Source organism: Lepidochelys kempii, chromosome 8, assembly GCF_965140285.1.
Source record: "Lepidochelys kempii isolate rLepKem1 chromosome 8, rLepKem1.hap1, whole genome shotgun sequence".
NCBI lineage: Eukaryota > Metazoa > Chordata > Testudines > Cheloniidae > Lepidochelys > Lepidochelys kempii.
In genome coordinates, this window is record NC_136387.1 from 22,123,032 (window position 1) to 22,142,656 (window position 19,625).

Consider the following 19,625-nt stretch of genomic DNA (forward strand, 5'->3'; position numbering starts at 1 on the left):
AACCCCACCCGCACCCTTGGGCTATGGGGTAGAAACTGGATCATTGACTTGCCTAGGGTAGAGTGTGCAACTGAAACTTAGTCAGCAATTTGTCAGCTGTTTGAAATGGGCCACGTTGATTACATTGAGCTCATTAGCACTACAAAAGTGATTTTTCCTCCCTTCTTGTCAACTGTTAAGAATAGCCCACTTCCACCTTAATTGAATTGGCTCGTTAGCACTGACCCCCACACACACACACACACTTGGTAAGGCAACTCCCATCTTTTCATATGCTGTGTATTTATATTGCTCTACTGTATTTTCCACTCCATGCATCTGATGAAGTGAGTTTTAGCCCACGAAAGCTTATGCCCAAATACATTCGGTAATCTCTAAGGTGCCATATGGACTCCTTGTTGTTTAGTCAGCAATGCCACTGTTGCATGAGTCACTCTAGAATCCAGCTTGCACTCTATCCCATAGGGCTTTGGGATCTGCAGGCATGAAAACAGGCCTTCACTCTTAGTGTTGTGGTAGCAGCCAAAGGCCTTATTGGGAGAAGGGTCCCACTATGACAGACACAGTACAGACTCACAGTCCCTGCCCCAGTGAGCTTGCAGTCTAATTAAAAATAACTCTAGTGAATGCATCGAACCATAGAGAAGTGGGGAGAGAGGACATGAATGAGAAAACAGTCAGAGGGTTACAGAGTTAAGGATAGCTGTATTGCCTGGTTGACTTCTTAGAAGCATAGCAGTAGAAGTGAATCTCACGGAGGATTTTAAAGGGGGAGAGGGTAGGAGCCATTCCATGTGCAAGGCGCCATGCCGATGAAGGCATGGAGATGTTTGTGTGAGAAGCTGACATAGAGGCATTCAAGGGGGGTGCACTCGCTTTCAGTCACTAATTCAAAGTCGGGTTGGCTGCCTAGCCCAGCCCACCAAGTTGTTCCCATCTGATGGCTGGCTGATGGCCTGTGTAATAGGAGTTTGGGGTGATGTCTGAGTGAAGCAGGGGAGTCTGTCTAGTAACTAGAGGACATGGGTCTAGTTCACACACTGCAACGGGCACTGATTGATATTCTTGTTGGCAGTCTCAGCAAAGAAGCCAAGGGTCAATGGGCCATGGAGACAGGACTCCCCTTTCAGCCCCGGAGTCTATTCCTGTGCTGGGAAGGAGGCAGGGGACAGTGTGATGGAAGATGCCCCTGTTCAAGCTGAACTTTGGCAGCCCTGGAGACAGAACATTTGGCATCTTCACAAAGTGCTGAATTCACACCATGTTTTTCTGAAGATAAAAAGTATTGTACATCCCTTAGGAGACTGTGGGGACCAATACCCAGGGTTCCACCCCATGAACCACCTCAATTTTCCTGAACCAGATCTCTGTAGCAAGGGGGTGGGAGAGGAGGGTTTGGGCCAGTGCTTTCTTTTCTCACCCTCTCAACATTTCAAGTCCCCCTATAACTATCAATGACTCGCCTCTTCCAACAGCCACACCCCAGTGTCGCATACCTGGCAGAGAAGGAAGGACATGGAAGGCTAACATTCTTCAATTTCCATTTCCTGTGTGTGGTATTGGGTTAAGTTCCTTCTGGCCCTGGCAGTGGGCCTCATGAATGGGAGAGATGGGTAAGGTGACTGGAGGGTATGGAGTTGTGTGTCCTGTTGCTAGGATTACATCTCTCTTCCACCTGCCACACTTGTAAAGCCAGATAGGGGAAGCTGGAGCTCTCCACCCATGGCTCTTTTGTGTGGCAACTTGGAAAGAACATTAAAAGTTGATGTCCAAGTTTGTCATCCACTAGTCTGACTTCTGATGACATGGAGTGAATCAAGGCTGTCCTTTCAGAGAAGGGTCGTAGAGGACAGCAGAGCACTAGATGTTCTGTGCTTTGGATGGAGTATTATGATAGTAGATAGAAAGATGAATGTTCTAACCCCCGGTGATGTCAGATCCTGGCTGCTGCTCTGACAGCAAGTCCCAGGGGTCACTGCTGGCCAGGCATGTGCTAACTGTTCTGGGCAGAGCTCTGGGAACGGCCATCTCTCCTTCATGGAGGCTTGTAAGTAAGCTGGAGCCTTTCAGCCCGTTCGAAGTAAAGGGTGGGATTTGCTGCAGAGACATTCTCCCTGCTCCCAGAGACAAAAGGATCTGAACTGGTCTGTTGTAGCACACCTTAAATTTTTTGCCTCGACGCTACAGAGACTGGAGCCTCTAAGAGAGAGAGAAATAATTCCCTCTTGCCATGCTTCCTCTCGTCCTGTCACGATGATTCTGAGCCTCACTGGGGCAGAGCTTGGTAATCAGGCTAAAAAACCCCAATTGTGTGTGGAGGCGGAGGATAAAATGTTCACTAACCCTGCCCAGTTCATCTCACTTCTGGCTTAGAAAGCTGCTCTCCAAAGGCAGAAGTGGGGGAGTAGCCTACTGCATTGCCTACCAGCCCAGAATGGCAGCAGCAGAGCACAGGCAATTGACTTGGCTGTATAGGGCACCCGCCCCATAGGGATGCATGTTACTCTCAACTCTCCTGCCTGAGTGCCTGACTGGTGCTAGGGGGCTGCTGCACATGCTGAATTCCTGACTGCCTGTCCTTAGTGTCCCTTTGGAAAGGTGGATGCTGGCTTTACCTTTTGACTTGCCAGGACCATCACCTGAAGCTGCAGAGAGAGGGGACGGTTGCCACAGCGTAAATGAAAGTGTAGGCAGGAAGCAGCTGGGAGTGCGTGTGGAGTCATGAGCTGTTCACAGAGGAGGATGCGGGGTGGCTCCCAGCTGCCACTTCCCAGAGTGCCCCACAACGCATTATTAACACGTCATTTTCTTTGCATCACTTTTACTTTAAAGAAACAGGCCTATGTTCAGACTGTACAGACCCCAACCCAAGACATTCAGTACGCTGCTGTTTTTCCGCATGGGCTCGGGTCATCCCAAACCGTTGGGTAACCACACAGTCAGATAAATGGAAGGGCTATTAACTAACAGAGGGTTACATGCGGGACGCACTGTGGATTTGAATAATTAGAATTTTGGGATCAAGGGAATTCAGATAACCGGACATGTGCTGTATTTCCTTTTCCTTTCTTCTTTTTTGTAATTTTGACGGAAACTTTGTATTTATTTATTTTGCAGGTTCCCCTGCCATGTTTGCAAGCCAAACGGTGCAGTGGGTGAAGATGACTATGCACACAAGGGAAAGGGACCTCACTGTGGAACAGAAGGCCCTGATCTTTCAACTGGATGTGGGTGGGTGGGTGGGTAGAGCCCTGTGCCAGCTGCAGCTGGGAGCACCACTGCCTTCTCCGGGGCTCTACATGGGCTTAGGGGTCCACCCACGGGGACCCAGCTGCAGGATCTGGCTTTAAGAGGGGAAAAAAGCCCTCTCTGAGAGGCCTTTATCCGCCCGTGAGCCCCCCTGCAACGGCCCCGTGTCCACAGTGCAGGATCAGGGCCATGGGTGAATTTGTCTAGCTAGCAGCAGCCTGTTCCATGGCGATAGGGCCCTGCCGGCTCCATCCCCGTGAATTCTGCAGGGCTCGCAGCAAGCTGGAGAGAGACACAGGGCACCCAAGCTGGGATTGGTGGCTGACCTGCCGCGGGAGCCGGCCCGGGCGCTCTCTTGAGGCAGGCACGGCAGCGCGTTCGCTCTCGGGGCGCGGGCCCTTTAAGAAGGTCCCTCCGCAGGCTCCGGGGCTGGTGCACCCTGGGGTCAGCCGCACGGAGCGGGCGGGGCGGGGCTGCCAATGAGCGGCGTCCGCGGCCTTCGGCGGGCTCCGCGAGACGGCCCGAGGGCCCCGTGCTCAGCCGGCTGGGGTGTGGCGGCTCCCGCTGTGCCCGGGGGCGGCGTGGCTGGCGATGATTTGATTGCACGCGCTGGATTGGTGCATTCTCTTTCTTTTGCTTGGTGCAGCCTCCTGCTCCCCCCCGCATCGTCCATGATGGCTGAGCTGCAGCCGCTGCCCTGTGCAGTGCGGCTCCTTTCAGCTGTCGCTCTGGGGGTGCTGCTGGCAGGTCCCTCCTCAGCTGCAGCAGGGGATGCCCCGCCTGGCAAAATAGGTAGGCGCGGCTCCTCCTCGCTGGAGAATGGAGGAGAGAGACTGAGATCAGGACAATAGAAAAGATGAATGGGGGGAGCCGCTGATCAGAAGAGGCCAAGGAGTGGCAGGGGCCGAAGAGGCATTGGCAATGGGGGTGGGGGGAGAACCCAGCCTTGGAAGAACAGCGGGGTGCTGAGGGCCAGGATTCTGGGGCACCAGCAGGTCCAACAAGGGCTGCTGTGGTCCGGGTGGTGAAGCTTTGCAGAGCTGTGGGCCTTCAGTGCTCGCCTGTCAGGGGAGGGGGTGCAGCCATTGGCCTAGTTTGACTTCTGTATGGACGGGGCACCTCCAGCCGGGCCAATGGGGCTGCATGTGTGCGGGGGTGGGGGAATCCTGCGCCTGCCCGAGGCTTGCATTTGGGGAGCACTACGCCCATGGGTGCCGCTCATCGGGACTGAGGTGCGTGGGTGAAGCTTTGGTAGCAGTGTTACCTGCCCAGCTCTCGCCTGTGCTGTGCTAGGTTCCTGGCAGCGTGTCTCTCTCTCTCCTCCTGAATCCACTCGTTTCACCTGGGGGGTAAAAGAAGAAATAACTCGGAGCATTCCAGTTCTCAGGGGGCTAGGGTGCCCCGGACCTGGCGAGTCGGGTTTGCTTAGTGCCCTTCGCAAGGGTCGTGTTTGTGGCCAAACTAGCCCTCGAGCTGCCAGGAGATTGGGACTGATCTGAGTGTCCCCCAGACAGCTGACCTACGACACATGCCCAGAAGGTGGTGGTCTGCTCCTGTGTCTGTCTGCTCCCCTCCGTCCCCAGGTCAGGGCTGGTTTGTGGCATGTGTCCAGTCAGATGTTTAGCTGAATTAGCCTCTAGATAGGAAAGACCCTCGGGCTGCTGATGCTTGCGCTGACTCTGCTGTCGCACTGAGTGTGTCTGGCGTTTGGTAACGGACACCTCTGACCCTTGCTGTCCCCTTACATGGAGTTTTTCCCATCACTCAGGTTCCTCGGCCCTTCCCAGGCCTGGGGCCGGTTTTATTTTGATCCCAGCCTTCTTGCTGGCTCGCTAGGAGCGGAGTACCTTAGAGTTGCTGCCTGGGGAGCCCTAGCCACTGCTCAAGCCCATCCCAGGGTCTCGCATGACAGAGGCTTTCTTGATCTGGTGCGGTGTGTGGGGATGGCCCACGCTTTGGGGTCCCCTCTGTACACGCTGCGTCTCCCTGCGAAAGCAGCCTCCTGTTGTGGCCGTGGTGAAAGCTGCGGGTACGTGCTTTGTGTCTAACAGGCCTGTTTCCCTTGCCTCCCTGCTGGCAGCCGTGGTGGGCGCCGGGATAGGTGGCTCAGCAGTGGCCTATTTCCTGCAGCAGCACTTTGGGCCACAGGTGCAGCTGGATGTATACGAGAAGGGCAGCGAGGGGGGCCGACTGGCCACCATCTTCGTCAACAAGCAGCAGTACGAGTGCGGTGGCGCCTCTATCCACTCGCTCAGCCTACACATGCAGGACTTCGTCAAGCTCCTGGGTGAGTGCTGCCCCTCCCATCTGGTGCACCCGGGGAGTGCTTGCCCCTTCCCTGGAGTTTGGGAAGAGAAGGTTCTCGGTGCTGACCCTGCTCCTCAGGAAAAACCTTCTGCTCCAGCCTGCAGGGCTGGGGTATTTGCAGCACAAATTCCCCTCCCCTCCAGACACCTAGGCCTCCACCTAGCTTAGGGGTCAGTCATGAGTGTGGTGAGGATGGGGGGGCTCAGCATCGCCAAACCCACCAGGTTGATGTGACATCCCAACTTGATGAGCTGAATCCCCTTCAAAAAGGGCTGGTGTAGTCGGCACTCCTGCTCCCTGACCGCTCGACCCAAGGCAGGGCGTAGATAGACCCTGGCATGAGCTGTGCCCCTCATTCTGAGCTAGAGGGCCAGGGAGTTGCAGGGTCGGAGAGTGGCCAACAACCTGCCTTCTATGTTTGTTACACTCGAGCCCTATCACTCCCTCGTCCTGAGGGACATCACAGGTCTCAGGACTGGGATAGCAGAGGGGCACGACGGGGGCCCTGTGGGACTTGGGCTTGGAAGAGTACGGGCTGTGGGCAGGATCAACATCCTGACACTTCACCCCATCCCCGCCCCACGCACAGGGGCATTTTGCTGTGGGGTTGCCAGCACTCGGGCCCATCAGCAGTATCAGTCTATACAGCAAAGGCTTGTTGTCCTGTGGCCCCCGTGCTCTGGATGGCTGACTTCAGAGAGGAGGGTGAAATAGCTTCTCTCTCTGTCACCCTCTGCAGGCCTGAAGCATCGACGAGAGGTGGCAGGGAAGAGCGCCATCTTCAGTGGGGAGCAGTTTGTCCTGGAGGAGACGGACTGGTACCTGCTTAACCTCTTCCGGCTCTGGTGGCACTATGGAATCAGCTTCCTGCGCCTGCAGATGTGGGTGGAGGAGGTGATGGAGAAGTTCATGAGGTATGGGATGGCTCGGCAGCACCAGTGCTTCTGGGAGGGGAGGGAGTGGGTGTGGGTGTGGCCTTCCGCCTCTCGGCCCCAGGCCTGGTGCTATGCCCGATCCCCCAGGGGACTCTGTCACCAGGTGGCCAAGCTGAGAGAGGGCACGTTAGCCCTCCAGGCTTGGCACAGGGGCCAGGATGGGTGTGTGCGCCGCTCCTGACTCCCTTTCTACTCGCCTCCTGCAGGATCTACAAGTACCAGGCACATGGCTATGCCTTCTCCAACCTGGAGGAGCTCCTGCACTCGCTGGGCGGCGAGACCTTTGTCAACATGACGCAGCGCTCTGTGGCCGAGTCCCTGCTGGAGGTGGGCGTCACGCAGCGCTTCGTTGATGATGTCATCGCAGCCGTCTTGCGCTCCAGCTACGGCCAGTCGGTGCTCGTGCCCGCCTTTGCAGGTGAGGCCTGGCTGGCCATGCCAGTGCTGTCTTCATGCTCTGCCCTGCGAAGTCTCCAGGAGCCTCCTTGGAGCAGGCAGCTGGTGCTGCTCCGTGGACCTGGGGACGCTTTGGCATTGGGACATATGAAGCCAAAGACCAGCATTTATCTTCCCTGGGAGCAGGCGTCCTGGGGAAATGCGTCCCTTCTGCAAATGGAGTCTAATCCCCCCTATTTCTTTTCCCAGGGGCCATGTCGCTGGCAGGGGCTCAGGGCAATATGTGGGCTGTGGAAGGTGGCAACAAGCTGGTGTGTTCAGGTTTGCTGAAGCTAACTAAAGCCAACGTGATCCAGGCCAAGGTGACAGGTGTCTCTCTGCATAGCTCAGGTGAGCCAGCTGGGCCTCCTGGCTCCCGCCTTCGCTGGGGGGGGAGGTTGACATTGCGGGTTGTATGTCTGTCATGAGCACTGTCAGCCTGTGGGGCGGGGTCTGAGTCTGTAGGGCTAGGGGCCTGTGGGGCAGGGGTATCTCTAGGATTAGTGCATTTCCCTTCTGCCTCTGGATTGAGGGGCATGAACAGAACAATGGGGGAAGCAGAGGGCAGAAAATAGCAGATCTGATGGCAGGATGAGGCAGGCTGAGAGGCCTCAGATTCCCTTCTCCTCTGCCTGCCCTCTGCCTTTGCCATTTCCCCCTGCTCTGCCCATTTGTTCCTGTTAGGTTTGTGTGGATGCCTTCTCCCTGTGCTGTCATGGTACTGTAAAGCATCGATGTGAGGGTGCTTGGGATGGGTCACACTGAGAGTGCCACACACAGGACAGACTGCAAGAAACAGGGTAGACACTCCCCAAAACTGGTGGTTTATTCTAGGGCTGTCAAGCGATTAAAAAAATTAATTGCGATTAATCACACTGTTACTTAAATAAATGATATTCCATTATTATTTATTTTCGGCTGTTTTCTACATTTTCAAATATATTGATTTCAATTATAACACAGACTACAAAGTGTACAGTTCTCACTTTATATTTTTTATTACAAATATTTGCACTGTAAAAAACAAAAGATAGTATATTTCAATTCACCTAATATAAGTACTCTAGTGCAATCTCTTTATAATGAAAGTTGAACTTACAAATGTAGAATTATGTACAAAAAATAACTCCACTCAGAAATAAAACAATGTAAAACTTTAGAACCTACAAGTCCACTCAGTCCTACTTCAGCCAATCGCTCAGACAAATAAGTTTGGTTACAGTTTGCAGGAGATAATGCTTCCCACATTTTGTTTACAATGTCACTTGAAAGTGAGAATAGGCATTCGCATGGCACTGTTGTAGCCTGCATCGCAAAATATTTATGTGCCAGATGCGCTAAAGATTCATATGTCCCTTCATGCTTCAACTACCGTTCCAGAAGACATGCGTCCATGCTGATGACTGGTTCTGCTCGATAATGAGCCAAAGCAGAGCAGACAGACACATGCTCGTTTTCATCATCTGAGTCAGATGCCATCAGCAGAAGGTTGATTTTTTATTTATTTATTTATTTTTGGTGGTTCAGGTTCTGTAGTTTCTGCATCAGAGTGTTGCTCTTTTAAGACCTCTGAAGCATGCGCCACACCTCCTCCCTCTCAGATTTTGGACGGCACTTCAGATTCTTAAACCTTGGGTTGAGTGCTGTATCTATCCTTAGAAATCTCACAACCTTCTTTGGGCTTTGTCAAATCTGCTGTGAAAGTGTTCTTAAAACGAACATGTGCTGGTCATCATCCAAGACTGCTATAACATGAAATGTATGGCAGAATGCTGGTAAAACAGAACAGGAGACAAAATTCTCCCCCAAGGAGTTCAGTCACAAGTTTAATTAACACATTTTTTTAACGAGCATCATCAGCATGGAAGCATGTCCTCTGGAATGGTGGCCGAAGCATGAAGGGGCATATGAATGTTTAGCACATCTGGCAAGTAAATACCTTGCTACGCCAGCTACAAAAGTGCCACGCGAACGCCTGTTCTCCCTTTAGGTGACATTGTAAATAAGCAGCAGTCAGCAGTTTCTCCCGTAAATGTAAACAAACTTGTTTGTCTTAGCAGTTTTCTGAACAAGAAGTAGGACTGAGTGGACTTGTAGGCTCTAAAGTTTTACATTGTTTTGTTTTTGAGTGCAGTTATGTAACAAAAAAAAATTCTACATTTGTAAGTTGCACTTTCACGGTAAAGAGGTTGCACTATATTACATGTATGAGGTGAATGGAAAAATGCTATTTCTTTTGTTTATCATTTTTACAGTGCAAATATTTGTAAAAAAAAATACTATAAAGTGAGCACTGTACACTTTCTATTCTGTGTCGTAATAGAAATCAATATATTTGAAAAGATAGGAAAAGATCCTAAAATATTTAATAAATTTAAATTGGTATCCTGTTTAACAGTGTGATTAATCGTGATACATTTTTTTTAATCGCAGTTAATTTTTTTGAGTTAACCACGATTAATCGACAGCCCTAGTTTATTCTATAATTAGATTAGAGCTTCATAGATTAGAGCTTCTGTAGCACCGCGCTGGTTAACCAAAAGCCAAACACCATCTCCCTTAGGCATTCCAGACGTTGGCTCCCTGCCAGACAACCAAGTGTAATGTAGTAAGGGCTTACTGAAAACCCATTTCACCATATGCAAGGTTCTACCAATCCCAAAGGATCAGACACTTGCCCTCATGTCAAAATATAAATCAGATCTTACCCAAATATCATGCTGTCAGACAATCCTTAGTAAACTAACAAAAGATTTATTAAGAAAAGAAGAGAGTTATTGAACGGTTAAGGAATTGTATACATACAAGTGATTTTCAGTGTTCCTAGATCAGAATCATAGGAGTGAGGTGTTATCTGCTGGCTTGTAAAAGTCTCTCTGGAATCATCCCAAAAGTTTAGAATCCAAATGCAGGTTAGATGGAAAGTCTGATAGTCTTTCCATGCATTTTCCAGGGTATTCCAAATCACTATTTGGAAGATCTAAGTCCCACGGCTTAAACTTTCCCTGTTCAAAGTTCAGCAGACTAGAGATGAAACGATCAGCCAGAGGTTTCTCTTTTTAGCTCTCTAGCAAGCTGACAAGCCTCGTCACAGAAATTGTCACAGCTGGGCTTTCCTCCGAGGAAGAATAGGCAATGCAGGTATTTTGTGGACCACTGCTTTGAAGTTAATTTTCTCTTTCCTATGCATACATAGTTAATCTAGTTACACTATAAGACAACAGCCGATCATTCGTTATAACAGAAACAGATAAGCTGAAGACAACATACGTAATCTTATTAGTTCCCTGCAGCGTCTCAAATCTTTGATCTTAAGGTTTACTGAACGCTGTACATAATATAAGGCAATGACGACATGAAAGGGAATTAGCATCTACAAACTAATTTGGTTACATTGGTTACAAACTTCTAATAGGACACAGGTACTCAGGCAAACACATTTAGCATCTGCCCTTGATTTCTATTACTACAAATGAATGAGTTGGTGATTGCTGGTCTAGTCTTTTTGGCACTGGCTCCTACTTCACCGGTGCCCTTCTTTTGGCTGTGGCTGTCTCTGTTGACCCAGACCAAGCTGGCTGTGGCTGGACAGGTCTATGAGGAGGGAGAGCTGCGAAATGGGAGGCTGCAGTGCAGACCTCTCACACCAGAGGGTGAAATGAGGCTAGAGTGTGGCTCAAAAGCTCTGCGCTGAGATACCGGCATCTCTGTGGCAGCAGGTGTTTCTCCAGTCTGTGCTGGGGATGGAGACTGTTACCCCAGCCCCGTCTGCTGCCATGGGAATGGGAAAGTTTATTGATCAGCCACAGTTTGTCTCCTTTGCTCCATGATCCCGTGTTGCCTGACTGCTCTGCCATCTGCCAGGTGACTCCCCAGGACTGGAATGGGGACATGGGGGGGGGGGATGTTGCAGTCTAATAGTGAGATACAGTGGGAGTACGGGGGGGGGCCGGACTGGAATAGCAGAGAGGTGCAGGTCAGCACTGAGGTGCGTTGGCAGAGCTGAGGTGGGCTGCAGGTCAGGATGGCGGTGGGGAGTGTGCCCAATGCTTTGCCTGGCTATGGTTTGTGCTTTCGGTGCCCCCACCTTCCTGAGCGCTGAACCTGATGCTGTTGGCAAACGATGATCTGGGCTGATGGCTGTTCTGAGTCTCCGTGCTGTCCCTTTGCAGACGGGAAAGCCCTGTACCAGGTGCACTATGAGGATGACGAAGGCCAAGCCTCGGCCTTTTACGACATGGTGGTCATCGCCACGCCGCTGCATTCCAGCAAGAGCAACATCACCTTTGAGAACTTTGACCCCCCCATCACTGACTTCCCAGGCTCCTTCCATCCCACCATCACCTCCGTCATCCACGGCTACCTCAACTCCTCCTACTTCGGCTTCCCTGAACCCAAGCTCTTCCCTTTCGCTAGCATCCTCACCACTGACTCCCCTGACCTCTTTTTCAACGCCATGGACAACATCTGCCCTGTCAACATCTCAGGCACCTTCCGACGCAAGCAGCCCCAGGAGGCCGCCATCTGGCGGGTCCTTTCCCAGCAGCCCCTGGACAAGCAACAGCTGAAGACCCTCTTCCGCTCCTACTATTCAGTCCAGGTGACAGAATGGCAGGCCTACCCCCACTATGACTCCACCAAGAGCATCCCGCCCATCATCCTCCACGACAACCTCTTCTACCTCAACGGTGTGGAGTGGGTGGCCAGCTCCATGGAAATGGCTGCTGTGGCAGCCAAGAATGTGGCACTCCTGGCATACAACCGGTGGTACCAGGACCTGGAGAAGATTGACCAGAAGGACTTGATGCACAAGATGAAGACTGAACTGTGACACCAGGGGGCTGCTGGGGAGCTGGCCAGGAACCTTTTCATTTACTAGCCTGCTGAGGGTTTATCGTTGGGGGAGAGACCACTGGATTTCTGGCCGAGAGGAAGGGAGGGTCTGACCAATGAGGTCCTTGTATGTTGTTGCCTTCAGTAACGCCGTCCCTGCACCACCCTGTGGAGCTAATGCCAGGTGTCTGCTACAGGCATCAATGCTCAGGCTTCCTCCCTACCCAGCTAGCACCAGGGAGGGGTGAGAAGGGAACCTAAGCTCATTACCAGGGAACTGCCAGCCAGGACCCATTTCAGATCCTAAGTTGGGCTGGGGCTGTGAATCCTTAACAGTGGCCAGTGCTGTGGATGGGGTGGAGGTGGGATGTGCAAATCCATTCTCTGATCACTTACCTTCTGGGGCTCGAGTGTGGGATCTTATGAGACTTTCAAGGGGTAAGATATGATGATGGCAAGAGCAGATATGGGACCTAAAATATGTGGCCATGTGCCTTGGACCCTGACCGCTATGGGACCATGTACCATGGGCACAGATCCAGAGGTGGATATGGACCTTCTAGTATGACCCACCTAGCAAGACCTAGCTATCCTATAGACTAGGGCTGAGTCTAGGCAGTTGCCTGGCCCCAGCATTTCCTGTGCAGGACTCCCCTGGCTGGCAGTGCAGTCACACTCCTTGCTCTAGCTGCTGGGGTTGTCATCAGTCCTTGCAAGTCCTTCTGCTGGAGCCAGCGCTCAGATCTCGGCAGGTATGTGGTTCTCCATGTCTGTGCTGTGAGTCCATTTGGCCAGTGGGTCCCTCTCAGCTTCTCACCCAGAGCTGCTCTCTTGCTTTGTTAACCAAGCCCATCAGCTCCCGTCTAAACACAGGCAGGCAGGGCAAGGACTAGAGGGAGCTGCCAGCTAGAAGGGCCAATGCTGCAGCAGTCACAAGGCCCGCTCACCTCCCTCTCTGTACATGCATGATGTCCGAACCTCTTTCCCAGCGAAACTCTGACCCCTTTGGGCCTTGCTAGCCTTTCTAAGCCCATGCGTGGGGACAGATTGAACGCACACTCAGAAAGCGCTGTAGCAGCTGGCGGCCCTTGGCAGGTTCCGTGGTGCAGAGGGATTGATGCTCAGTCTAAGACGGGTTTTCAACCTTTCTTGAGTCATGTCCCCTGAATCTTAAAAAAAACCACGTGAAGCCACCCCCTTACAAAATGGGACTGTCCAATGTAATCTAGAGGGAACTGAGGCCATTAATACATTGATTTCAATAAAGGGGATTCTACTTGAAATAAATCAGTCCTTTGATCCTGCTGTCCAAGGGAGCAGAGGCTAGAAAACCTTTTAAAAGCACGTACCTTAATATCCAGCCGGTGTTCAGGGCAGTATTTCTCAGCTTCAGCATTGAAGACCCCGTATGCCCCGTCACAACACGCACTGAAATTTGGCCCAGATGCCCCTGTCATACAGGGATGGCTGGGCCAGATTTCAATGCCAGTCGTGACCCCATGAATGAGGGGAAAGGCTGGCCATGCTGCTTAGAAAGTTTGACATGGGGCGCCCCCTGGCTGAGAGCCGCTTGTGAGCTAGTGAAAGCTCTCCTTGCCTAGAGCCATGTGGCTTCAACCTCCAGCCCACAGCGTCCCTGTGGTCCCTGAGCTGTTGAGACTGTTCTGCTGGCTGGATAGGCCCTGTGGTAACAGATGGAAACTGGCCAGCAGCATCCCCAGTAGTGGGGGGCTGAGGAATAGTTGTCGGGGGGTGGAGTTCAGTTTTTAGGACTAGAAGAAAAGCATGAGCACTCCCTTCTGGCTCCTTGAGGAATGGCCGGCCCCACTGCGGGAGGAGGGCCCATGAGCTGGGGCTAGTGCGCTGGAGGAGAAGTAAATGCCAAGGAGCAGTGCCTGCAGGTTGGGGTGAGGGATGCCCTTTATTGTCAGCCTCCAGTGCCATCTCTGAACTACAGAGCAGAGCGTGTAACCCACCCCCTGCCAACCACAGCTCCTGCAGGGCCAAGGCACATGGGGCACTGCCTCCCTTCTGACCTGCCCCATTAAAGCTCCCAAGCTGTTCGGGTCGGTGACTTGCTTGCTGTGCCGGCTCTAGGGGAACAGTGACGGAGGCTGGGATGGGGTGGTGGCCGTCACCCCTTCCTTGGGGGAGAAATACTTTCCTCAGTAGAAACAGAGGGAGCTAGTGGTCTGCACTAGGACTGCCTGGCCCAGGGCACTGGCCAAGCCTCCCCACCTCTCTTTGCCTCAGTTTCCCCATGTGTACAATGGGTAACACAATAGCAGCTGTGAAGCTGAGTTGGTCAGTGTGTGTGAAGGGCCATGGTGCTGCTGAAAGTGAGCCCAGCTCCCCTCAGGCTCATCCTGAAGACACTGCCTCTCGAGCTAGGCCCAGCCAGATTTAGTCTGTTTTTCGGTGTCCCCTCCCTGCGCTCTGTGAGGGGGCAGTAGCAGGGCCTGGTGCCATTGTTCTGTTGGTGGATGCAGCAGAGGGCATTGGAGGGGCTGGCAAAGGGGAGATGGGTTCTCATCAGCCAGGGGAGGAGGGATTGACACTCCCAGGGTGCCGAGGGGCAGTCCTGGTCTAGTGCCCAAAGACCAGCCAGGAACCAGCCTCTTCCTTATGCTGCCTGGCTCTGTACCTGACCCAGGCTTGTCTGGGGTGAGAAGTTAATGCTGTGCCCCCATTCCACTCCCAGCTGTCTTCTGACCCCATCCTCAAGACCTCTCCTGCCCTGCTCCTGGGGAGCTGGTATGCTTCATGCATGGGTAGACGTGGCAGCCTTCTCTAGAAAGCACTGCCCCTCCCCAAGGGGTGATTTCTATGGTGGGCTTCCCACTTGTTAGCACACACTACCCTTGGAAGGCAGTAGAAGCCCTTAGGCCCTTGGCAGCCAGCCAGGCTTCCTGCTCCAACCCGGACCCTACTATCAGGTGTTTCTAGAGAGGCCAGGACCGGTCCCGGTGGCACTGAGATAAGGCACGTTCCTCACAGCTGGGTGCAGCCCAACAGGAGTGGCAGGGACCAGGGCGCCTGGAATTTCAAAGGCAGCATCTGCTGCCGGGGGCTTATGTTCAGCAGCTGTGCCCCCATCCCAATGATCAGCTGCTGGCAGTGGCCCACAGCAGCCCTGGCTTGTGCTCTTACTAATACCTAACCAGGTCAGAGAGTTGTGGAATCGGCTGCAGTGAGCTGGAGTTAGCGTGCATTGTACTCACCATCAAATACAAGCGCCCCCCCCCCCCCCCGCAGACCTGGGGCGTCTGTAGGGCTAGCCTGGCCACAGACTGGATCTCCTGCGCTGGCGCTGCTGGGAGCAATAGGCCGCCCCATCCTAGCAGCAGGGGGAAATCAGGCCAGGAGCAGCTGCCTCTCCTGGCCTCTTTGCCTGAGGTGGTTCGGGACCTGCCCATGAGATGTTGCCTCCCTTCTGGTCATGCTGCCTGGCCGCGAGAAGGGGTGGCCCCTCGGGCTTGGTGGGACAGTTAGCCTGAAAGGCTGTGCAGCAATGCGAGTGCGTGGACGCGAGCCTCAGAACTGAGTGGCTGCTGAGCAAGGGGAGTAGGTGACAGGCGGCTGCCGACGGGGCTGTCTTGAGGGGCATGGGGAGTGGCAGCCTTGGAGCCCTGGATAGCAGCCACCTCCATCTCCCCCTCCCCCACATTCTTCTGCTTGAGCTAGCTTGGGGCGAGGGTTGCAGAATGGCCTTCCTTTCAGGGCCCCGCTGCAAGCTGTAGAGCTGGCATGGCACATTGGGCACCCCAAAGAGCAGGGCCCTGTGGCAGTTGCTCATGCTGGAGGCCGGATAGGGATATGTGGGTGCAAAGGAGCAAACCATCTCTAGTCTAAGCAGCTGCCTCCTTGCTTCAGATCCCCCACCACCACACACACACAGTGCTTGTGCCTTGACCACCTCTCCTTGCGGGAGAGGCTTGGTGGGCAGTGGCTGGGGCCTTTGCCAAATGGATCCAGCAAGTGGAGGAGGCTGGTTAGACGGGAGCTGGTGTCCATACACAGAGGCCGGGGGTTTGGTGCTGCCAGCATGGAGTGAGGGTGAGAGGTCCCTCTTGTCCTCAGAAGATGCAGGTGCAGCCCACAGCAATGGTCTCCATGACCATCTTGTACTCCTTGTGGCACCTCTTCTTCTTCCTGCGGGTCTTGGCTCCCGAGCCCTCAGGGGGGTGGCAGAGGAGCCGGCGGACAGGCAGCTTGCTGTAGATGGGGATGCTGACAATGGTGCGGTCCTCCTGCATGGTGAAGGGGTTGATGCAGCCGGTGCAGAGGCACTGCGCCTCTGGGATGTCTGCTGGGATCCGCGTTGGATCGTGGTTTATACTAGAGAAGAGGGGGAGCGTGAGGCTGACGGAGCCTATAGGGGAGAGCAGGGATGCGGGCAGGAGTGCAGGCCACTTGCACACGGAGGCGCCTTGGACGAGTGTGTGTTGGTGAGGGGACAGCGCCTGCACGCGGAAAGGGGGAATACGTGCCACTTTAACGCACACATGGAGAAATGAGCCTGCACCGGGCTCTGCCTGTGCATGGATTAATGGGCACCCATGTTGCAATGCCCACACCTGGGGGAATGGGTTCGTATAGGGCAATGGGCACATGCATGCTCAGGGAGGCAGATCACTCACCCAGTGCAATCACTACCCAGTGGAACAGCACCCATAGGGGTTCCCCACTTAGTGCCCATTAGGGCTCACAGGTGAGTGTCTAGGTGGGGTTTCCTTCACAGCAGAGCCCTGCCCTGTTCCTTTGTGGTGCTGGCGAGAGCCCTGCCCTGGGAGTGCCAGTCCCCAGGAGTGCTTTGCCCGGCAGTCTCACCTGTAGGCCCACGGAGACAGACTCCTCTTGTTGGACCTCCAGAGTCTCAGGTTGACCTGGCACTTGCTGTCAGCTGGCTCCGAGCTGTTCTGCAGCTGGCTCACCATCTCCCGGATGCTCTGTTCGTAATCCTCCAGCAGGGTGTAGGGGCTGTCTGCCGCTGAGGCCATGGAGTTCCCCTTCAGCACGCGGTTGGGGCCAGGTACCTGTGCCTCCGGCAGCTGGACCTCATCCCTAGCTGGTCCTTTCCTCTTTCCTTTCGCTCCCTTGCTTTGGTGCTTGGGTTCGGTGGCAGCAGCCCACGCGAAGGAGACAGAGAGCGCGCAGAAGAGAAGCTGAGAAGGAAGTCAGGACAGGGCATGACTCTCCAGGCACTGGCCAGCACTGGACTTCCACCCAGCTCATGGTGGGCTGGGGCCCTTGGAGGTTATGTTCAAAGGGAACAATGTTCTATCATAGGAATTGCCAAACCTACCAGGGCTGGAAAGTCCCAGAGGGGCATCAGTGCGAGGAGGCAGTATGGGGTCTAGTGGTAAAAACAGACTAGGGCAGCAGGACTCCTGTGTTCCATTCCTGAGTGCCACAGCCTTATTGGGTGACTCTGGGTGAGCTCTCAACCTCTCTGCTTCAGTAAAGTGGGGCAAATAAGACAGGTTCTCCTTTGTAACAGGCTTGCAGGCGGGGATTCCAGCAACGATCTGTCTGTGGGGAGATTGCCCTGTGAAATCTAAGCTCCTGGGGTGGCGTTTCCTGTAGGCACATCCTGTAAGGTGTCAGCCTCAGGTGCCCACTGTGCTGGCTGGGTACATGGGGCGGCTGGCTGGCTCAGCCTTGCTTCTAGTTACCAGCAGCTGGCAGCGTCCCCAGCTTGCTAGTGGGGAGAGCCCCATGGTGGCAGTTCCAAAGCTAGGCTGGCTGAATAGCTGCTTGTTGCAAGTGCCCTGAGTGTTGCAATGATGTAGGGGGGAGGCCGTTTGCAGAAAGTCAGGACAAACTCCCTAGTAAGCTGGACAGGCCGGGGGAGGGGACTAGCCCCCATGTCAGGTTGGTTTATTAATGGGATAGAAAGGGTTTCTCTGTGTTTTTCCCCTAAGGCCAAGGCAAACAGAGCTTTGGTCTGTTTATTTCCTAAGCCACTGTTTGCAGGGCTGGCATGGCAGAGACCTGGAGGAGGAAATGATTATAGAGCAACAGCAGCCAGTCTAGCTTCGCTGGTGAAATGCAAAAAGATAAACCCACCATGGAAAGTCAGTCCTGAATGCACTGCTGTGCCAAAGGCTGGCCGTGCCACAGGGATGTGTGTTGGTGCACATCTGCAGTTCCCACCCTGATGGCATCTCTAGTGGGCCGCCTGTCATCATGAAAAGTGGGGAGGGGGATTCTGGGTGTTGTATCTACAGGTGGGCGGATCTACAGCAGAACATTAGATCAACTCAGCTAGATGACTTGCGTGTGTGAAGGATCCACACCCCGAGCCACGTCGTGAAACCAATGTAAGTCCCGGTGTAGCCAGCGCTAGATCGACGGATGAGTCTTCTGTCGACCTAGCCACCACCTGGGGGGGAGGTGGATTTGCTGCCACGCCGGGAGAACCCCTCCCATCGCTGCAGTACGTGTCTACGCTGTAGCGCTATGCCGCTGCAGCGTTCTGAGTGGAGGCTTAGCCTGGGATGCTCCGACCCTCTGGAGCCACTAGTGCAAACCCTGATAGGGCCAGCGCCCCCACCCCCAGGGGAGGCTGACTGAGCCCTCATCTCTCGGAGGTAGATAAAGTGAGCTGTGTGCAGTTTCCTGTGTCTTCGGTGCTAGCCCCTCAGTCCCTGTCCCTGCTTGTTGTGTAGGGGTGTTATAGCCACGCTAGGAGAAGGTATTTCTGTTCCCCCCTGCCCCTTGACTAAAATGCCCTTCCCCTCCCTAGCTTACTGCTGTACTTTGTTGGGTGGACTATTTGCCCCCCACCCCAGAGGTGGCTGCATCGCTGTAGGGGGTGGTACATGGCCATGGGGTGGTAGGGGGCTGCCAGAGTACCTGAGCCCCCAGGGACTGGGCTACTGAGGTACCTGCCCTGTGCCCTGTAAAGATTCCATTCTCCAGGCACAGTCCATGACCTGAGTTGTGTCTCCTCTGCCTGTTGTGAGCCAGTGCTTTGCCCTTTGGCCATTCGCCTCTGCTCCCTCCCTTCCTGTCTCCGGCCCAGTCACAGTGCAGGGCTCTGTGGCAATGTCTCTCACGCTTCTCCCTGCAGGAGCCTGCTCCATCCTTAAAGGGCAGGGCAGGCTTCCCAACAGCAAACGAAGCCACTGTTTCTACATATAGTCCCCAGTTGCAGCTGGACACAGGAGTCTTCTTCACTCCCTGCCCTAAACTCGTGGGGCGTGACATTGTGTCCAGATAAACAGCTGCCATGCCCCACCCCAGAGGTGGCTGCATTTCACTGCTGGGTGCCATGATTCCTACATGTGTCTTAGCTTGCAGAGTGCTTGGGATCCTTGGGGCTGAAAGGAGCTCTCTAAATGCAGGCTGTTCTCCAGGCAGGAGCTCTTGCCCTGGCCCCTTTGCACTGGAATCTCTGCAGCCCACAGGCTCTGTGGCTGTTTTGTCCCAGCTATGCCAGGCGTGGGGAGCAATAACTCATACAGGCAGAGCGCCTGTTTCCAAAGCAAACAAACCCAACCAGCCCTTAATAAACAGAGCGTAAATAAAAAGCACCAAGTTTAGTGAAAGCAGCCCAGGCACCTACCAGGGATGGAGCCCAGTCCATGGCAGAGGGTGACTCGGAGACTCCTCGCCGCAGTGTGACAGGAACAGGATGAGCCAGGCGATTTAAAAAGGAAAGCACCAGCCCCTAATCTCTGCAATGCCTGGGGGTGGGTCTGGCAGCACAATGAGCTTCCCCCAGGTGCCAGCACGGGTGTTGACAGAAGGGACAATGGCTGGTGTTGTCTGGTGCTGCGGGCGGAATGTGGGCTCCCCATGGTCCATATGCCCTTTGCTGACAGCGTGAGTTCACGGGCTGTGTTTGCTTAAATACCTGCA

General features: G+C 53.9%; 2 protein-coding genes across 2 annotated transcripts; one reads left to right on the forward strand and one right to left on the reverse strand.

The window, feature by feature from the left end:
* The first annotated feature begins 3,724 nt into the window (after window positions 1-3,724).
* Window positions 3,725-13,822, forward strand: PCYOX1L (prenylcysteine oxidase 1 like). The gene is made up of 6 exons (XM_073355834.2): window positions 3,725-4,041; window positions 5,330-5,536; window positions 6,296-6,470; window positions 6,698-6,909; window positions 7,137-7,277; window positions 11,099-13,822. Exons 1-6 carry the CDS (start codon window positions 3,729-3,731, stop codon window positions 11,755-11,757), a joined length of 1,707 nt encoding a protein of 568 aa, XP_073211935.1. The 5' UTR covers window positions 3,725-3,728; the 3' UTR covers window positions 11,758-13,822.
* A 2,013-nt stretch (window positions 13,823-15,835) lies between these two features.
* On the reverse strand, window positions 15,836-19,350 carry IL17B (interleukin 17B). The gene is made up of 3 exons (XM_073358164.1): window positions 19,330-19,350; window positions 16,590-16,924; window positions 15,836-16,097 (listed from the first exon to the last, which is right to left on the reverse strand). The coding sequence occupies exons 1-3, from the start codon at window positions 19,348-19,350 to the stop codon at window positions 15,836-15,838; spliced, it is 618 nt and encodes a 205-aa protein (XP_073214265.1).
* Window positions 19,351-19,625: the final 275 nt, after the last annotated feature.